This window comes from Arvicola amphibius, chromosome 3 (genome assembly GCF_903992535.2).
Source record: "Arvicola amphibius chromosome 3, mArvAmp1.2, whole genome shotgun sequence".
Taxonomy (NCBI): domain Eukaryota; kingdom Metazoa; phylum Chordata; class Mammalia; order Rodentia; family Cricetidae; genus Arvicola; species Arvicola amphibius.
The window spans coordinates 104336884-104358128 of NC_052049.1; the positions used below are offsets into that span (position 1 = coordinate 104336884).

At 42.5% G+C, this 21245-nt stretch overlaps 1 protein-coding gene across 2 annotated transcripts in view; it reads right to left on the bottom strand.

Moving 5' to 3' along the window:
- The window catches only part of Stt3a (STT3 oligosaccharyltransferase complex catalytic subunit A), a 29270-nt gene extending 17980 nt beyond the window's left edge, over nucleotides 1-11290 (bottom strand). Inside the window, exons 1-6 of one of the 2 annotated variants that reach the window (XM_038322461.2) lie at nucleotides 11150-11290; nucleotides 8575-8701; nucleotides 7462-7522; nucleotides 3994-4115; nucleotides 3505-3650; nucleotides 1128-1218 (exon numbers count right to left, since the gene is read on the bottom strand). In XM_038322461.2, coding sequence (XP_038178389.1) covers nucleotides 1128-1218; nucleotides 3505-3650; nucleotides 3994-4115; nucleotides 7462-7522; nucleotides 8575-8662 — 508 coding nt within the window. In that variant the 5' untranslated portion in view covers nucleotides 8663-8701; nucleotides 11150-11290. Of the gene's footprint in view, nucleotides 1-1127; nucleotides 1219-3504; nucleotides 3651-3993; nucleotides 4116-7461; nucleotides 7523-8574; nucleotides 8702-11053 lie in introns of both variants that reach the window. The other variant, XM_038322462.2, reaches the window with a different exon arrangement.
- Between the last annotated feature and the right edge of the window lie 9955 nt (nucleotides 11291-21245).

Consider the following 21245-nt stretch of genomic DNA (forward strand, 5'->3'; position numbering starts at 1 on the left):
TTTTGTTTGTGCTAGGTAGCATAGGCAGGCCTGAATGAAATTCACTATGTAGCCAAAGCTAGACTCAAACTTACTATAAAGCCCAGACTGGATTTAAACTCAACATCTTCCATTTTCACTTTGAATGCTAGGATTACAGTAATGTGAACATCAGGCCAGCTTTGAGTTTTTTTTAATTGTTTTTATTTTCTGGAACAATGTCTCATGTAGTCCAGGCTGGCCACTAATGCACTATATAGTCAAGGATGGCCTTGAACTCCTCATCTTCCTGCTTAAGTGCTAGGATTAAAGGTATAGGAAACCATATTCAACTAGAGTTATTTTTACAAGTCCATTATTATATTCCTTAGCAGATTATTGGACATCTATCATCTATCATCTATCCCTTAATTTTTTTCAATTTTATAACAAAATAATCTAATCTATTTATAATACCTAACATTATGCTCTCCCAATACGTTTCAACAAAAAATATGTCAATAAAAACCACTGTAATTTTAAAGACACTTACACTAGGAAAATTAAGAACATAATGTTAAAACAACAGTTATATATGAGTGAACAAAGGCCAGTTAAGAAGTTCCCAGCTAGGGCTGATGAAACTGCTTGGCTAGGTCAGGTAGCACTTGCTATCAAGTCTGATGACCTCAGTCTAATCTCTGAGAATCACATGATAGAAGAGAATTGACAGCTACAAGTTGTCCTCTGACCTTGACATAAAAGCATGCATGAGCATGAATGGAGATACACACAGTAAATAGGTATTTTTAAAGTTCCCAGCTACCTCTCTAGGGGAGTATCTAGTCCAAGATTCCTTCCTGCCATTCTCACCAAGTCCAATTTTATTATTGCTAAGCAATACAGATGAACCTAAATTCAGCACCTTGTGAAATTTCAGTAGATAATAAAGTGAACACACCCTTTTCAGCATTTGCCAGGTATGGTGGCACATGCCTTTATTCCCAGCACCTGGGAGGCAAAAGCAGGCAGATCTCTGAGTTCGAGGCCAGCCTGGTATACAAGGCAAGTTGCAGGACAGCCAGGACTACACATAGAAACCCTGTCTCAAAAAAAAATAAAAAAAAAAAATAAAAAAAAAAAACCTCTTTCCGCATTCTAACTCTTACCTTCGTTATCATAGGAGCCAGCTACAGATCGAGAAATATACCCAGGAACTACAGCAATCATGGCAGCAGCAAGAAGCCCAGCTCCTGCATCCTGGAAAAGCAGAAGTTAACATGGATATGCCTCTAAGAGAACTAAGGACCTACTAATCTATTCTGTTTAGAAGGGGCCCAGAAAGCACTCAAAAATTTCCAAGGTCGAGGGGGCTGGAGAGATGGCTCAACAGTTAAGAACATTGCCTGCTCTTCCAAAGGCCCTGAGTTCAATTCCCAGCAACCACATGGTGGCTCACAACCATCTGTAAGGAGGTCTGGTACCCTCTTCTGGCCTGCAGACATACATGTAGACAGATTGTTGTATACATAACAAATAAATAAATAAATAAATAGATTTAAAAAATTTCCAAGGTTGATATAAGATACTAGAAATGCACATAGCACAACACAGCCAAACTTTAGTCAACTCCACATGAGGATACCAATCTAATACTGAGTACAAATATGCTGAGACAGAGACATCATATGAGCTGCGGGGTATAATGAAAGGACCTGTCATCTCAGCAGATTGAAGCAAAAGGGTTAAAACCCAAGACCAATCTAGGTAACACACATAATCCTTTCTAAGTGAAAAAACAAAAAAACGGGTAATAGGAGAATAATTAGGGATATAGCTCTGCTGACAGGATACTCACATGCTGAGCAAGCTTGAAGCCCTAGTTTGTTCCCTAGCACCACATAAACCAAACATGCCTATAATCCCAGCATTTGGGAGACAGTGGGATTAAATAAGATCAGACACTCAAGATCATCCTTGGCTACACAGTGAGTTAAGATTAGTTTAGACTACATAAGAGCCTACCCTCCCAAAATAATAATAATGAAAATAATAACAATCACATGAGCTGTCAAAACCAGAGCCTGCTGGATATGGAGGCACACACCTTTAATCTCAGCACTCCAGAGGCAGAGGCAGAGGCAGATAAATCTGTGTGAGTTTGAGATCAGCCAGGACTATACAGTAAGACTCTGTCTAAAAACAAAATAAATAAAAGCCAGTATTTGCATCAGAATGGACTATTTAGCTATCAAACTTATTAGTCCCCTCCTCTAACAGTGACTGCACATCATAAAAACAAAAACAAAAAAAAAAACACCACTTCTACAACAAAAGAATAACATTATTTGGCTTTAAAAGAAAACAAAGAACTGGGCATGACAGCAAACACATGTAAACCCAGCACTTAGAAAGCGAAGACAGGAAGACACAATTCTGAGGCTAGCCTGGGCACCATAGGAAAATCCTATCTCAAAAACTCAACAAAAAAGTGACAATCTACCCAGATTTAGGAGACTATAAAGTTGAGAGGTTACCAGCCAACCTTTCAGTCTTCCCAGCTGCACCTGGCTTCTCAAGCCTTCCTACTAGTTTGTCACCTCTCAGGCACCTCCCTAACACTACAGCCACAGAATAAGAATAGAGTGCAAAAAATTAAGGTCAACAAGAAACCTGAAAACCTTAAAAGGGCAAAAGCTGCAAATAATAATAAAGCGCATATTCTCCACTAATTAGATTCATCAAATGTCTTTAGCCTCTAGCTCCCCACTATGTAGGAGTTTACAATTTCCTTCAAGATCTAACAAGTCACCCTAATAGGATGCTCCTTAAGACTAAAGATATTCTAAAGAGGTGGTTTCTCAACCTTTCTAGTGCGACTCTTTAGTACAATTCTTCATGTTGCAGTGACCAACCATAAAATTATTTTCATTGCTACTTCATAACTGTAATTTTACTACTGTTATAAATCGTACTGTAGATATTTTTAGAGACAGAGGTTTGCCAAAAGGTCACAATCAACAGGTTCAGAACCTGTTTTAAAAGAAGTATTCCACCCTGCAGAAAGTAAACAACTCAAAAGCTTTAGGAAGTTCCTAAAACAAACCAGATTCACTAGCCCCTGGCTCCCCATTTTATTCAAACAGTAAGAACTGCTCAGAGACAAGCAGAGCAGCCTAGAAGAGTCTCAGACCTGCCAAGCTGCATGCAAGAGGTCCAAACAAACCAAGCTGCTTGGAAGAGACACACTATCCAACCTGTCAAGCTGCTTGCAAGCCCTGCAGTAAACTCTGGCATTCCAGCTTTTGTGAGCTGTTGCCCATGCTGGGGCAGGTTTATTAGTTCACGAAGTTGAATTGTGGAGGTATCCTTACCTTGGTCTGTCTGTCTTTGGTTCCCTGTCTGGGGTGAGTAGATGTTTGTACATCTCCCCTGTGTCACAACACTCCCTGACCTTCTAAGACTCTAGACTCCTCCAAGCCTCCAGCATCTACTACAGGCTCAACAACATTCACTCCCAAGCTTCCTGTCACTCAAATCCTTTACCTTGAGCTCTTTGGTAAGGTGGTATGTAACGATGGTGGTGAAGGAGGAGAAGAGAGGGGCCAAGAAAACACAGACGTTCCGAATGTCAATGGTGATATGGAAAAAATGGAGTACGTGGTAGATTGCAGCAGAGGTGATCATTAAGCCTGAAACAGGAAAAAGTAATCCCATTAGGTTGTCCTGGTAAGAAAATAAAAAGAAAAGGGTCAATCTAAATTTCAATAAAGTAACAGCACAGGTTTTGACAAATTGCTAGAAATACTATCATAACAACTGTACTAAGTTTCCACACTTCTCTGTTAGGATTCTATCCAGAATGTGTAAGACATTCTCCCCTCCCCACATCTCCACTATCCCACACAGATTCTCCATAAGATCCACTTTGGGAAATCTACAGGTATTCTGAAATGAAACCTGCAGAAACAAAGCTGTTTCACAGCATATAAACACAACACTGTCCTTACAAACAACAAATTCTGTCCACCTCACCTGGATAAATTGTTCCTCCAATGATTCGACCCAAGGGGTACCAGGCCCGGTCATCAAACCAGTTATGAAATTTATAAAACCCTTCCTCAGCCAGAAACCGGGTAGTCCGATAGTTAAAGTACCTAGAACAAGAAAGAAAGCACCATGTCCCCGGCATCTCTGTACTCAATGTGTTTTACTTCAAAGAGCTTGTTTTTCAGATTATGCCACTAAAGAACACAGTATTGCTTGAATAAATTTTATTACCAAAAAATTATGTTATGAAAATCATTTATACTAACTTAAGTCTCTATTTCTATTCTACACTTAAATCAATTAAAGCAGTCCTTTTTTTCTATATGAAATAAACTTGAAGTCTAATGTCCATACAAAGCATTCACACAGGATACTTCAGCAGACTAGCCTGTGGTAGATAATAAAGTCAGCAAAAAAAAAAAAATTCAAGCACCCAGAAGACAAGACCTCTGAAGCATGAGATTTGGCCCTCTCAAAAAGAATACATTTTGTTCCTCTACCACACACAAGAGCACATGGATACCTCTTAAGTAATGAATGAACATCTATAGATATGGGTATAACAGCATATGTAAGATGAGAAAAAAATTTAACCCACTTGATAACAAGAACTTCCTAATGAGTGTTTAAACTTCTAACAAGATTCACTCATGTTACTTCAAATGTCTGAACACCACCTACACTGAAGCAAAGTACTGGACAAGAAATGTTAAGAACTATACACGGAAAAACAGTTTTTTAGAGCCAGGCTGTGTAAGCATTTCCCTAAATTAAAAGGAAGAGGATGTAGAGCAAAACCAAATAAATAAATGGGGTCTCCAACTATGGATAATGACTTCCCAGCCCTCCTCCCTAGCCCTATTTTTCTCCTTGGTCAAGTTTTGGCAGCCGAGGTGAGAGAAGCAGCAGATGGCATAAAGCTCTATCTTCTGTTGCTCACAAAGAACTGTTATTTTGGTAATTGTCAGAGATACAGAAAAGATGAGGGTTCTAGAAGGCAGTCAGCATGTATCATAATCATGTCCACTACCTTCCAGTAGGAGGCAGACTAAGAAAGAGGAAGTGTAAATTAGTGGATTAGGGTCAAGCTCTGGGGATGATTCTTCCTTAGACAAGAATAGTCAAACCAGGGGCTGGAGAGATGGCTCAGAGGTTAAGAGCATTGCCTGCTCTTCCAAAGGTCCTGAGTTCAATTCCCAGCAACCACATGGTGGCTCACAACCATCTGTAATGCCCTCTTCTAGCCTGCAGGCATACACTCAGACAGAATATTGTATACATAATAAATAAATATTTAAAAAAAAAAAAAAAGAATAGTCAAACCATTTGTACACTGTCTTCCAGTTCTACTAGAGACAGACCCTTTGTTTTCCCCGATTAGCTCACCTTGATATTCGCCTATCTGGAGGGTCTAAGAATGAAGCTGTTTGATCAAGAAACAAAAGAAGGTTGTGGGTATGGTGGCATATACCTGTAACTCCAGCACTTGGGAAATGGAGGCAGGAGTATCAGGAATACAAAGTCATCATCGGCCAGCCACAGAGGAGATTAGAAGCTATCCTGTACTACACAAAAACCTCTCTCAAAAAAATAAAATAAAAAAATAAAAGGAAAATATTAAGTATTGTGCTTTCATTTCTGTTGCTATGATAAAATACCACCATGACCAAAAAAAAGAAAAAAGTAGAGGTTTGAAGGAGAAAGAAGTGAAGAAATGACTTAATTATATTTTATTTTTATTACAAAACAAAAAAAAAAAGTAATGTACTTAGATTAAGACAAAAACAACATAAGGAAAAGGCAAGTATTTGTCTTACAATTCTAGGTTACAGTCCATGCTAGCAGAGAAGTTGAAACAGCTGGTCACATTCACAGTCAGCAGAAAAATAAATGAATTCATACAGGCCAGCCCGCCCGCCTGCCCGCCCGCCCGCCTGCCCGCCCGCCCGCCTTCCCGTCCACAGTGTGAGTTCTGGGGGTCTAACTCAATCCTAACAGCAAGTGCCTTTACCCAATGGGCTACATCACTGCTTTATTTCAGGGTTTCTTGAGATGAGGTCTTCCTATGTAGTCACAGATGGCCTAGTACTTACTATGTGCCCAGAGCTGACCTCCAACTTGCCACAATCCTCTTGCCTCTTGGCTCCCAGAGTACTGAGGTTATGGGCATGCACCAGCAGGCCCAGCTAATGGTACCAGTACTACTGAGGGTTTCACCATGTCTTTTTCGATCTAATATTAAGACTTTTTATTATGTGTTTACGTATGTGACTGAGGATGTCTGAGGCCTCAGGAGCCCTGAAGCTGGAGTTACAAGTGGTAGTGAGCTATGTGACATGGGGGCTGGGCAGTAAACTTGGATCCTCTGCAAAAGCAGTATGCATGCTTAACCATAGAGCCATCTCTCCAGCCCCATGTTGTTTTTGTTTGGTTTGGTGTTTTTGGTTTGGTTGGTGTTTTTGTTTTTGTTTTTTAAGATAGGCTCTCACTCACTTGTAGGCTTAGCTAGCCTGGAACCCACTATGTAAACCAGGCTGGTCTTGAACTCACAGAAATCCATCTGCTGGAATTAAAGAAATATGTCACCATGCCCAGATTTGTTTTTTATTCTTAATTTATTTTTATTTTTTCCAATACTTTTTAGGTAGAAGTACACTATACAGCCCAAGATTATAGGCATTTGCCACAATACCCAGTTTTCATAGCTTTAATATTTTTAACACCTTTAACACTAAGCCCAATTTCTACTTTATAAATCAATATAAAAAGAAATTATGACCTCAAGCTCATGGCTTGTCACTGTGGGACAACGGTCTATATCCTGTCAACTGTATTTTTAATAAAACGCTGATTGGCCAGTAGCCAGGCAGAAAGTATAGGCGGGGAGACAAGACCAGGAGAATTCTGGGAAGAGGAAAGACTCAGTCTGCAGTTGTCATCCAGCCACAGAGGAGGCAAGACGAGAGGGCCTCGCTGATATAAGGTACTAGGCCATGTGGCTAGCACAGGCAAGAATAATGGGTTAATGTACGATGTAGGAAAGAGTTAATAAGAAGCCTGAGCTAATAGGCCAAGCAGTTTATAATTAATGAAGACCTCTGTGTGTTTCTTTGGGACTCAACAATACAGGTAGTAAAAAAAACTCGATCAACAGCTTGTGATATTCTTTAGTCTTTAATGTATTCCAGAATCCTTTCCCTTAATGCATGTTACTGCTCCTGATCAAAATGGAAAGTCAGGTTTCTCTTAGCCTAGTCAGACCTCAAGCAAGCAGGCATAACACAGTCTATTGCATTTTTTGAGCTGACAAGACTCACTTGGAAAACTTGGAGTCTTCCTTTAAATGTACTGAAAATACACCTTCACTACTGATAACTGATTAGAATTTAAACACATATAAAACCCACAAATTTCAACACCTCCAGAAGGACATATCAGAGCAAAGGTACTCACGGATCAAACTCATGAATAACACTTTCAAATCTCAGGACAGCAAAGAGACGAGTAGAAAATGCTGCAAAATCCAGTGAATGAATATTTTAGTTGGTAACGTCCCATTAAAGAACAACAGAAGATAAACAGTAGCACTATGGAGAAGCTAAAATTATCTAGCACTGGAGTCACAGAGAGTACAGAATAGTTCTTAAATAAAGATTCCATCCATTTCTCCCCACCAAGAAGGAACAAGTCTGACGAAACTGCCTACATTTTTTTTTTCACTTAAATGGGGTGCATTTAACTATCTGTTGTATTACAAAGCCTGTCCAATCACATACACCTAATACCAAATTTGGCCTTTTGCATACACACACGCTTTACCTTAATCTTGGACCAAAAAAGTGATTATGTCAAGAAAGGATATACTTATTACTCATGAAGAGCTGGGAAAGGGCTTTCAGAACTACTAAGGAGCTTAGATGCCAGCCCTCAGGAAGCTGAGGGAGTTGAGGCCCATCAGGGTACATAACAAACTCTGCCTCAAACAGTTACTTTTCCTGTTGTTGTGATGATACATACCCTGACAAAACAGATGGAAGGGAGAATAGGTTTCTTTTGGCTCGTAGTTCAAGGGCGAGAGCACTATAAGCACAGAAGGGAGGTGGCAGAGCACAGTGCAACACATCCTACTGCATTCAATCAGGAAGAGGCCGGTTACTGTTCTTCCCACTTTCTCCTTTTAATTCAGTTCAAGACCCCTGTCTACAGAAGGGCGTCATCCTTCCAAGCCCAATAAACCCTAACCCATATAATTGCCCTGGGCTGTCTCCTAGCAGATTCTAGATCCTGTCAAGTTGGCGATATTAACCATCACAGGCACAGAGTGGAAGATAATTCTTTTACAAAATTCAACACCCAACAGCTCCCACTTCCTTTCAGCCAGTGAGAATACTAAAACCTGTTCCTATGATCAACAGACCTAAGTTTTATATTTCTTGAGTTATTTTGTTTTCAACGAGAAATGGTAAAAAGAACAGCGATCTGCTAAAAGAATAAGTCATGTTTATAAAATCCATTTTTAATTTTTTTCATCATTCCAACTCTAAGGAGAAGTACATATAGACTCACACAACACAGCAGCCATTGACAGGATGAGAAGCTTCAGAAGTGTGTCCTGCTTCTCATAGGACAACCGCAAAAATCCAAGCTTAGTCATCTTGACATCAACGAGTGGTAACTGACGATATTCAAATAGCTAAAATGAGAAAAGTCAAGACCAAAGATATTAAGTACCCTGATTTACTTAAGTTTATTTTAATCTTTTATGGTGGGAAAAAAACATAAAGGTCATATGAGCTACAAAAACACCAGAGAAATTAGAGCTAATACTACTACCCAAGCTTTGACTAAAGATTGATGTACTAGCAAGGAGGCAAATACTATTAGGTTTATGTGTCAAGACTAAATATAGGTAGGAGCAGGCTTAGTGGCACAGCACTCAGGAGGCAGAGGCAGGCCAATATGATCTACACACCTAAGTTCTAGGCCAGTCAGGATTACCTGGTAACCTCGTGATACTGTCTCCCCTGCCAAAAATGACTAAAAATGAGTAATCATACTACTCAACATGTCTATAAGCCCAGACTCAATCCCTACTCAAGAGAATGAGGCAGAAGGATCAAAAGCTCCAGACCAGACTAACCAATTTAGTGAGTCTATCTCAAAATATAAATCTTTAAAAGGGTTTCCCATGTAATTCCATGTAATTCAACAACATGGCATTTGCCTAAAAGGCAAAAATGCCCCAGGTTTCCATGTTCTAAAAAAAAAAAAAAAAAAAAAGAATTCTACCCACAATCCTGTCTCCTACTTCCATAGCTACAAAGTACACAGCACAATTGCCAAAAGTATGACATGAGAATCAAGCGGAAAAGGAAGTGGAAAAAAAAGGGGCAGAAGCATGAAAAAAAAATGGAAAAACCAAACAAAAAAGATTTTTTTTTTTAAGGAAAAAAGAAAGCATTCATGAAAATGAGTGATGGGGGCGGGGGCACACACACAAGTCAGGTATGCTTAGCTCGTGTCCATACTCCCAACACTTTGTGATGCTGAGAATCAGTGTGCAATTGAGTTCTGCCTGGATACAAAGTTAAGTTCTCGGTCAGTTTGGGTTAGGATGAGAACCTGTCACTAAAGAGTAAGGGGTGGGACTGGAGCTGAGGGAAGTAGGGAAGGTGGAGACCAACGCGACCTACAGAAGTGAAAGTATAGAAAAACTAGAAGTCATCACTGATTGGACATGATTTCCGGCCTTAAGTCCAAGCCTCAACTGACTGGCTACAAATGACTCCAAGCTTTTTTCTGTTCCAAATCCCAGTGCTGATGCTTCCTAGCCAACTGAAGTACAGGCTGATCCCGAATACAAGTGCAAGCCATGCATTCAAGAAGAAGCATCCTCAGTCCACTGTCTTTCCATCTTCCTAATGCACACTCTATTGCTCAGATCTCTTTCCCTAACTGACAACCGTGTCTCAAGTCCTCTCTGTGACGACCCTGATGATTTATTTAAACAACTCGTGCCGCAACTCAGGGACAGCTCGGAGCACCAGGTAATAATAATAATCTAGAGGGAAAATATAATTTTTTTCTTCTGAACCAGAATAAAATGTCAAAGCGGTAGTAAAGGAAGCAATCTGAAGGCAGTTCAGGATGGTACTTAGGTATAGACAATAGCTGTGTTAAGGACTAAGGGACAAAGAATGCAACAACAGAGAATATCTTTAGTACTGTTGAGAACTATGGGGGGGGGGAGGACCTGTATTACTTATCTCGTTCCTTTTTTACTGGAGGAAAAACATGTTAAGAAAGGATAACACCGGACTATCTGGAAAATACGAAGAATCACACTGCGAAGTCAAGCATCTTTTCTTTAATTAACTGTCCCAGAAGAGCAGTTTGGGCTAGTGTTTAATCATAGTTCCAAAGGGAAGGCTTTCCCTGCACTCACTCCGGGGAGTGAACAACTCTAGTCCCATCTCTTGGGCTTGTAGCTGTTCTCCCGAGATAGCTGAAACGGAAACAAAACACCACGGAGCTGACAGTGATCCACACACCTGCCAAGTCAGCAGAGAAAGCGAGAGCGCTAAAACCCGGACTTGAAGACCGAGTAAAGGCAGCTAGCCATTCAAATCCGATATTCTGTTCTCTGGTAATTTCCACACGCCGACAGGGCACAGAAAGGGGAAAAACGCTTTTCTTATCCGCCCAGCATCTCACTGCTTCGCAGCCATGCATGCAAGCCTTGACATCCTGACCCACCCCAGCTCTGGGTTCCAGGGCTGCAGCCTTGGCGGCCCGGTTTTCCTACACGCGTTTCTACGGCCTCCTGCACCCTCTCACCGTGCTGACCCCCCAGACCCCGACCCAACACCTCAGCACGCTCCGCACGACTAGCCCCAAGATTTCATGTCCCACGCCCACACTGCCGGAGCGCAGCGCCCTGCCGAGACCCCTCCTCCGACGGTCCGGTGCCCCGGTGCCCCGAGGTTCCCACACCACCCCACACGCCCCCTCCTCTGCAAGGCCGCGGACAGGCTCTGCTCCCCACCGTTACAGGCCTGCTTGCAGCGCCTCGTCCGGGCCCGCCATCACCCTGCACTGTGCCTGCCGTTAATCTTCCAGCACTGCCCTAGGCCCTCCTCACCCGGCGGATGCTCTTCAGGAATCCACTCGGCTCCCCCCTGCCATCCGTTCAGTGGCGCACCCAACCCTGACAGCAGCCAAGGCCCGTCTCCCTGCTCGCTCCGCATTGGCCGATGCCTACTTCGGAGGAGCGATAGGATGATCATGCTGTCTGTCATTCCGAAGGCGTAGACCAAGCCGGGCTCCCATTCTCTGAATGGTCAATCTAGCTATCACTCAGCCAATTTAGAGGCGTGGCTATAAGAGCCCGCCGAGCTGTGATAGGCCGGCGCAGGGGAGCGGACGGCGCGGAAAGAGCGTGCTATGAGCAGTTTGGTTGAGAACCGAGGAGTGACGTGTCGGTCTGCGGACTAAGCAGCCCCGCAGAGGGAAGGAGCGGCCGCCGTACCCCAGCCACATGACCAGAAGCGGAAATACGCAGCGAAAGCGCCGCTCGCACCACGTCCGGAGAGGCTGAATTGCGGAGCCGCTTGTTTTTAAGGTAGAAATGGCCCGTTACCTAGTAAACGGTTCAAGGAGAGGAGAGAAGACTGCCCTACCTGCTATGAAGACTCTCAGGCTTGATCCCCAGATCCCGCCTTTGTCTACTAATAAGCCCAGGAATGTTTTTTGACTCTGTTCTAGTAACTTCGATAGAGGCTTTTCACTTTCTTCAGGCCTGGCTCTGTGAAAGTCCCTACTAGGTTTAAAGGGCTGTTAGAACCGCCCGTGCCGCTGAGCCAGCGATGGCCTGCAGAAATCATCGCAAACCCTGCAGCGGCTCTTGGCACTCAGCGGGCAGCCTTGCTTCGTCGGTTTGACCCGGGTACGTGCGAGACTGAGCAGTTTTCTTTCCTCCCCGACCCTCCCGAGAACGTTGCTGAGCGCAGTTTCAGCCGCCAAACGCCTTTCAGATATAAACGTAAACATAGATACATGGATGTACGAGCACGTCCACATCATACATGCCTCAGACTGAAGGCTACACAAAAAGATCAGACCATCCGGACACCGTTCACATTTAGTGCCAGTGACGCTCGCTGGCTTTTCTTTTACTCTCCAATGACGGGAACCAACAAGCAACGTATTGAAGTCGGTGCTTTGCAATACTGTTTCCTCAAAATTCTCATGACCAGTTTTACCCCAGGACCAAACTCAATAAATAGCTCTCTTTTGTTTTTATGGTAAATATTCCATCCAGTTTTATTTTAGCAAGAACAACAGTAAAGCACATACATACTTGTGATGGCAACATTCCTAAATTAGCCTGAGGCAGGAAGAGCTGAGTTCCAGGCATCTTTTCCGATGGAGATCATAAGCATAAAGACTTCTCATACCTTCAAATGCGTGTGTCTTCAAAACAGCTGAATTTCTAACACGGAAAAATTATTTCTCACAGTTCTAGAGCCTGGGAAACACAAGATCACAGTGCCTGAATCTGTCATTTGGTGGGAGATCGCCTCAGAATTTTTATCTTTGAAAAAAACAAAATGCTCGAGCCAATGATATGGCTTGATGGGTAAAGGGCAGTTGCACCTTGCCATGCTAACCTTCCAATCTTGAGTTAGATCCCCAGAATCCACCTAAGGTGGCAGAAGAGAACTGACCTCCACACCTCCGCCCTGGCATGTGTGTGCACGCTTGTGCACACACAGGGTAATAATACCATTTTTACAGAAGGCTGACCTAAGCGTGGTGGAAGGCCTGCCACCCACGCTAGTTCAAAGCCATCCTGTGCATTTCATGAGACCTTGTCTCAAAGAGGAAACTAAGACCAGATGATGTAATTCAGTGGTGGAATGTTTGCCTGTCACACATAACACCCTAGATTAAATCTCTCATAACAGAGAGGGAAAAGAGGAGCTTTAAAAAAAAATTGAGTTTTTTTTTAATTAACAAAAAAAGTAGCACCTCAAAAAATGTTAAAAAGTGTTCCTTTCTTGGAGCACCTGCCACTCAATAGTTTTTCCTTTTCATAAGTCTACATTCACCCTGAAGGGAATAAAAGATTATTGAGAGGAAAATATGGAGATTTATTGAAAGCTGGTTGTTGTTTTTTTCTTTAACAAGTTTTTAAAAGGCACTACATTTAAGTTTCTAGGTTATGTCCTCATTTTTTGGAGTAAAATTCCTACTAATAAAGAGAGACTGGACATGGTGGGAAGCAGAGTGGCAGATTTCTGTGAGTTGAAGGCCAGCTTGGTTTACACAGAGAGATCTAGGCCAGTAAGAATCACTTGAGACCTTGTCACCTCTCAAAAACAAAACAAAAAGAGCAGGATGAGTTTGTTATAGCAGACTAGTTGATGACAGTTATAGCTAATCTATAAATATCAGAAAAGTCAGGGAATCTAATTTGCACAAGATTTTATTCTAACTCAGCACAGAGAAAAGGAAAACTACAATAAGTCAGCCTACAGATTACACATGAATTCAGTTCTGAGATGGTGGTTTTTAGAAAGCAATGATTTTACTATTCCATCAGTTATTAAAATGTTTGGCAACACTACTCGTAATAACTTAGTGAATCAGCCTAAGTGCCTGCCAACAGATCAATGGGAAAAGAAAACACATACATGTACATACTACGCTGGCTAATTTTATATATATTAAACTTAAAAGAAGGAAAGGCTTAAATAAGCTCATCACTTGTCACTTTTATTTTGGTTCACACTGGCACAATGTTATCATGGAAAGAGTCCAACATATAGACCTGTTCACTTCAAAGCTGCTGAGAAAGAGGAACAAGAGACTGAGGCTCTAGTATTCCCTTTGAAGGCATACTCCCAGTGACCCAAATTACTTCCACTAGTGTTCTGAGATATTTGATTACTCCATGTAAATATATATGATCAGACTGGTTTTATTAAATCTGAATAGCCAATAACTAAGCAGGATTTCTAGGCACAGAGGATGCTGGGAAGAAAGGGGAGTTACCAGCCAGAAATAGAGAAAGCAGGACATTCAGGAGAAGTAACAGCCACGCGCCACATGGCACGATGTAAATTAATAGAAATGGCTTAATTTAAGTAATAAGAACTAGTTAGAAACACGCCTAAGCTATAGGCGGGGCTTTTATAATTAATTAGTAAGAAGTCTCTTGTGTCGTTATTTGGGAGCTGGCTGGTGGGACAAAGACTTGCTACACACTAGGCCCTAACTATTAAAGGTTCCACCATTTCCTAAGTGTCATGGGCTGGGAACTAAGCTTTCAGTACTTATATAAAAAATACTATGTATATCTTTGGGGGATATTTAACATTCAAACTTCAATGGCTGTAGGGTATAAATCAGTGATAGAGCAGTTGCTTAGCATGTACGAGGCCCTTCCAGCATCTGATCCCTAGAACTGGAGAGAAGAAAGGAACTTACATATAGCACTGTCATTGACAAAAAGAAGTGCAGGGTCCTTGAAATGTCTCTGTAAACGTACTTGCTGTGAAAACCTGAGTTCAGATTCTTGGAGACTGAGTTACCAACAAAAATTCTGGTTGCAGTGGCCTACATATGTAATACCAGAGTTGTTCTGGGGGAAAAAAAAAATGGGACATGGGAAATAGACAAGGGAATCGTCCAAAATCTCAAAAGCCAGCTAGCCATGGAGTACACAGCAAAGCAACAGAAACAAGACAGACCCTGCCTCAAAACAAGGTAGAAGGCAAGAACTAATTCTGAAGCATGTCCTCTAACCTCCATGTTCTGGCCGCACACACCCCTTCGGCTGCTCTGCTCCATGTGTATGATGCCCTCTTCTGGAAAACTGGGCACAGAACTCCTTTCTCAAAGTGCGTTTCAAAGCTATATTATTGAGATTTCCCCATCCCATCTTTTATTTTGGGGAGGTGGGGTGGTTTTGTTGTTGTTTGGGAATTTTGTTTTATTTCAGAAGGTTTTTTTAATTTTTATTTTATGTATAGAATGTTTTCCCTGCTGGAGTGTGTGTGCACTACATGAATGCTTGGTGCCCATGAAGCTTAGAAGATAGGATTGTGTCCCCTTGAACTGGAGTTACAGATGATTACGAGCCATCATGTGGGGGGTAGGAACTGAACCTGGGCTCTCTACAAAAGCAGCAAGTGCTCTTAACAACTGGGCCATTTCGCTGGCCCATTTTTGTCTTTCCGTGACAGTTTAATGTCGTTAGAGTTTAGAACTCAATGTGCAGGTGAGAATGACCACCTCCCAAGTGCTGGGATGACAAGTATGTGCCATTTTGCCTGTTGGTACACTTACCAACTGCACTGATGCTTCATGCTGGTTGGCTGTTTTGTTTTAATATGGTGTCTTTGGGGATTTTTTTTTTATTTTTTGGACTCTGTTTAAATTAACTTATTCAGAAAATCTGAATTTGGAAATTATAATATAGAAGAAAAAAGAAAAAGCGAACACTATATTTGCATGTTTGAAAATGCCTCTATTTTGTTCTGAATAGCATGCATTTAGAATTTTATGAACACAGGTGGCAGCAAAAAAAGCAGAAGTTGGAGGCTAGTGAAGAAGTTAAGATCCAGGCTCAGCCACATGAGATCTTGTCTCAAAAAAGCCAAATGGAGGGAGGGGATGGAGATCATCAAAATTCATTATATACACGTATGAAATTCTAAATCTAAAATATTTTGAAAAGAACATACCCCCAAACAGTTTTAGGAATAAAATCAGCATCCTCTCCCTCCATTCCCTCCACTTCCCCCCCCTCCCTCTCATAATAAACTATTTTCCAGGCATTTTGGCTTTATTTTCAGTTATTCAGTGTGTTCTTGAGAAAGAAGCCTGGTAACTGAGTCATCCTTAGTAATCTCACATTTCCTTTTATTTTTCCTGCTTTACACTTTTGGCCTGACTCCAAATGCTAGTTTTGGAGCCTGGGGTAATTTTACACATTTCGATTTTTCTGAACTTTGTTAGAGAAATATTGGTTCTCTCCATTCTTGGATACCACAACTCTTATTTAAAATTTTCCATGTTTTAACTTTTTGTTGATTCTTTGTAGATTTCACATCATGAACCCCAACCCCACACATCTCCCAGTCTCTTCATATCTTCCCTCTGCCCTTCCATCCTCCCCCAATAAAATTTTAAACATTTTTTAAAATCTCGTTGTGGAAGCTGTAGTGTACCACAGTGAGTCACAGAATATACCCTTAGTCCATACGTCTTTACTTGTAAACGTTCATTGCAGTGTGTCATTGGTATGGCTCGAGGCCTCTGGCTTCTGCTACACTATCAATACTGGATCCTCACTGGGAGGCCTCTTGGCTATCCTGTTGTTGCCCTCTGTTGTGTTTAGATCTGCAGGACCGGGTGGATGTGGGTGTGGGCCAACTCATAAACCTGGATCTGGACCTGGGTGGTAGCTGGGTTAGTCAGCCCACCAGCTCTCTGCCAGCTCTCCGGCATCCTATCACCAAGGAGAGCTCTCCAGTACCACCCAGCTCATCCACTGCTGCAGGAAACATGGGTGGAGCCAGCTCTCCCAGTGCCCTTGGGCTGGCTCACCCATGCCCTGCCAAGAGGGTCAGTTCTACTGTGCTGCTCAGGAGAAGTGCAGTGCAGGGTCCTGTAGCTAGTGAGGGGCAGGACCAGCTCCCCCACAGCAGGGAAGTAGCAGGGGTTAGGGCATCTAGCCCAAGACAGAACCCTTGGGGCCAGCTCATCTGCTCCTAGGAGAGGTGCTGCAGGGCCTGCTCTCCCAAGTGCTACAGCCTGTAAAGGGTGGGGCCAACTTATGCAACCCTTGAATATCACAGTCCCAGGTGGCAGATCAGACCAGGGACATCCACATGGCCTTTGGTGGTAACATGGGCCATGATCGACAGACTGCTGCCACTCCATGGCAATGGACCCAGACACAGGAGCAGCATGGGCCCAGGCTTCACCATGACCTCAGGTGGCTTTGCAGGGTACCCACATCAGGCTGTTCCTCTCTACCCTCGAATCTCCAGATCCTCTCTTCATAGTACTCAAGCTGTTCCACTTCTCTCTCCTGTCTCTCCACCCCATTCTTGCAGACCAGCAGCGCATGGGCCACACATTTGGGTGGGGTCTCTAGGTGTTTTCTTTCTGCCCATTGGTGGTGCGCTGGGCCTCTGGGTTTTTTCAAGGCTTTCTCCAACACAGCATGCAAACTGCTCTCCTACCCCCTATTTGCTAGCTTCTTTCTTTCCTATCACTCTGCTTACGCCCCACTGCACCCCACTGCACTCAGGCAGGCACGGGGCAGAGGTGGTGTTGTCGTTGTGCTTCCTGGCATGCCTGGGCCCTTTGTGGACCCCTGCCTGATCTGCTGTGTTGTCTAGGTTTTTCTTCAGTATGTTTCTTCATGACTCCAATCATGGTGCCTGCTGCTCTCTCTCACCTTTCTCCACAGCCTCCTGTTGTCTGAGGTTTCTGTCCTGCCAGGTTCCCACAGTCGTTAAGTTCCAAAGAAGTCACACAGAGGTCTACATTAGTTATAAACTGGCCCATTAGCTCAGGCTTCTTATTAACTTATAACTTATATTAGCCCATTATTCTTGTCTATGTTAGCCGTGTGGCTTGGTACCTTATTTAGTGGGGCAGTCACATTTTACTTCTTCTGTGGCTGGGTCACAACGGCGGACTAGGACTTCTTTTCAGAATTCTCCTATTCTCATCATCCCGCCTATACTTCCTGCCTGGCTCCTGGCCAATCAGCGTTTATTTAAAATGTAATTGACAGAACAGAATAAAGACCATTGTCCCACACCAGCCTCCTCTCTTCAAGGTGATCCTCTCAGTCCCACTGGAGGAAGGGCAGAATGCTCACTAAGAAGAGATCGGGCCCTGGTCCCTCGCGGAAGCTACAGCCCCCACAGCTACCAATGAGGGACCAGAGCATGACAGTCAGGCCACTGCAGTCCCCAGCGCCATCTTGATTCTCCCCATGTTTTTGAAAATTTCCCCCACTTTCATTGTGACACCAATTTAAACTCAGTACATTTTTTTAGTTTTTATCATGATCGTGTGCATGTGTACGCACTTGAGTGCAGGTGCTTATGAAATCTAGAAGAGGCGTCAAATTCCCTAGAGCTGAAGTTACAGATGGTTCTGATTCACCTAACATGGATGCTAGGAACCCAACTAGGGTTTGCTGCAGGAACATTATGTGCTCTTATGTGATAAGCCATCTCTCCCTCAGTACCAGTTTTGTTGAGAGAGTCTCACTTTGTAGCTCTGACTGGCCTGGAACTCACAGATTCACCTGCCTCTACTTCCTAAGTACTTTTAGGCATGCACCACAATGCCCCACTTCAGTACCAATTTTTGTTTGTTTTGTTATTGTTGTGTTTTTCAAGACAGGGTTTCTGTATAGCTTTGGTGCCTGTCCTGGAACTAGCTCCTGTAGGCCAGACTGGCCTAGAACTCACAGAGACCCGCCTGCCTTGGCCTCCCAAGTGCTGGGATTAAAAGCGTGTGCCACCACTGCTCGACCAGTTTAGAATTTAATTTCTGTTTCAAGAATCACTTATAACTCCACGACCATGTGTTCCACTGTTCATTCACTTGCCTCCCTCAATGGAATAGCTGGTCCAGGGGGTGGTAATCTTACTTGATTCACCAGCACTCTACAAATATCTGACAGAGAAGTACTTGTTGCATAATTAGATCATCTTTCTCTCTAATTGCTTCTGGTCCATGCAGTTACCTTAAGGCCAGGCAAACACATCCCACTGATGTTACAGTATTGACACTGACCTCAGATCAGCTTCGTTTGTCTTCTGTTGATCACAGAGCATATCCAGCTTTTATTAATGAGCAGATTTTTACCCTATTGAGGAACTGAAGTGGATGGAGTAGCAGAACAGTCTCAGTGATAGAGGTTAATAAGAAACGAGCTGAATGTACTCCTGCTCTAACCAGAAAGTAATGTGTAAGCTTAGTTGGGAGAAAGTAAACAGTGATCTGACCACCATAGCTTCCCATTTTTTCCTCCACAGACACATCTTTTTACAAACTGACAGCCCAGTTCTATGTTTTGTTTTGTTTTGTTTAGACATGTCTTACTCTAGAATGCTGGGATTATAGGCAAGAGTCACCATGCCCACTTCCCACTTCTGAATTTGTTCCAGGTTGTCAGAATTCATCTTTATCTCCTATGTTAGCCTCCATTAAGGGCAGAGCAGTTAACAGAAATGATTGCACAAATCTGTCCTATCTGCATTTCTCATGGAGCTAGAGGCATCTGGGTTCAATCTCAGACCTGCAAATAACGTTTCCAGTAGGCATCTGAAGCACCTACTTTCTGACTCTTTAAAAGTTGCTACAGTAGGCTGGGTATATGGCTCATTATAGAGCTAACATAACGTCCTGGCTCAATCCCCAATAGCATAAAACAGTTGCTGTAACGGAATCTGGATTCTACAGAAAAATTAAAAAGGACAGAACTGGGGACTGGAGATATTCAAAGGACACATTTCCCGTTCCCAGCCATGAGGAGTGGCTCATGGTTCCTGTAGCTCTCTTTCCTGGCCTCTGCAGGCACCCAGACATATGTGGCGTCATTCACACAAACACAAACATATATACACAGATCTTCAAACAGGGGGTGGACTAGTGTTTTGAATCACATTTGCCTATCCAGGTTGTGGTATCTGTTTTTTCTTAACTATCAACTTGATTTTAGAATTTTTGGGTTTTTTTTGTTGTTGTTGTTGCTTTTGTTGTTTAAACAAAACATGTTTTTGGTACATGAGAATCAGTGCCACAGCACACAGGTCAAAAACAAAGGACAATTTTGTGGAGTTGGTTCTCTCCTTCTTCCTTTATGTAGGTTCCAAGAATCAAACTCAGCTGTCCAAGCTTATTATACAAGTGTCTTTACCCACTGAGCTCACTCACAGGCCTGTGATATTTACACACACACACTCACATACACTCTTTGGTGAGCAACTCAAGTCCTATTGATTGCATTATTAAAATAAGGTAGGGCTGGGTGAGTAAAAGGCTGGGCGGCTCAGCAGGGAAAGGTACTTGATAGAATGAGTTTGATTATAGAACTAAGGCCAAGAGAGAAACGACTTCTGAAAATTTGTACTATGACTGCCACACATGCCATATTTGCAAACATGTGTGCATATGCATTCTTTTAATCTCAGATAGGTGCCCTGTATTTGGTTGCTAATTTCTAGTTTGTAGTTTGTCAATAGAAACAAACAACTACTGTGACTTTGGCAAAAGCAGCCTAGTGTCCTTTTGACTCCAGTTTCCTATACACTACCCAGTGTCCATGCTCGAGTGAAGAAGAAAAATTCACACTATATTTTGGGGTGTGCATGTGAGTGCATACCTAAAACCACAGAAGCAGCAGGCAGAAACAGAAAGGATGCTGTAAGTTCAAGGTCAGCATGTTCAAGGGTTTCATACTAGCAAGGCATATACACACTGAGACCCAGTGGGCATCTTGCTGAGCAAGATGGCTAAGAGGGCAGAGGTTATTTGCTAAGCAATCCTGAAGACATGAGTTTAATCCCCAGAACCTACATAAACATGGAATGACAAAGCCAACTCCACAAGTTCTTCTCTGGCATCCATGCATGTACCATGGCATGAACTACCTTGCCACAAACGTGATAATAATAATTTAGGAACAAAAAAAGTGTTTGTATACTTTGAAAGTTTTACCCAATTTCTATTGCAAATATACTTAATTGAGCCTTCACACTAATTTGGCATCAAGTCAAATCTTCACTTTTTGTTGTTGTTATTGGCTTACTAAACTGAGAACTTTTTCTTTTGAGGCCTATCTCAGCCAGGCCAGATTGGCTTTCAACTTGTTCTATAGCTGAGGATAACCTTAAACTCCTGTTCTTTCTGCCTCCACCTCCCCAGAGGTAGTATAGCTATGTACCACAACACATGACTACTGGAAACTCTTTTTTTAAAAAAGAGTAAGAGTGTTTTGCCTTGTGTCTGTGCACCCTGAAGTTCTAGACAGTTGTACATAAACCACCATGTGGGTGCTGGGATCCAAACCTAGGTCCTCTGCAAGAGTAGCCAGTGTACTTTTCCTTCTTCTTTCCTTTATTTATTTATTTTGTTTGTTTTTGTTTCGAGACAGGATTTTTCTGTGTAGCTGTCCTAGAACTCACTCTGTAGACCAG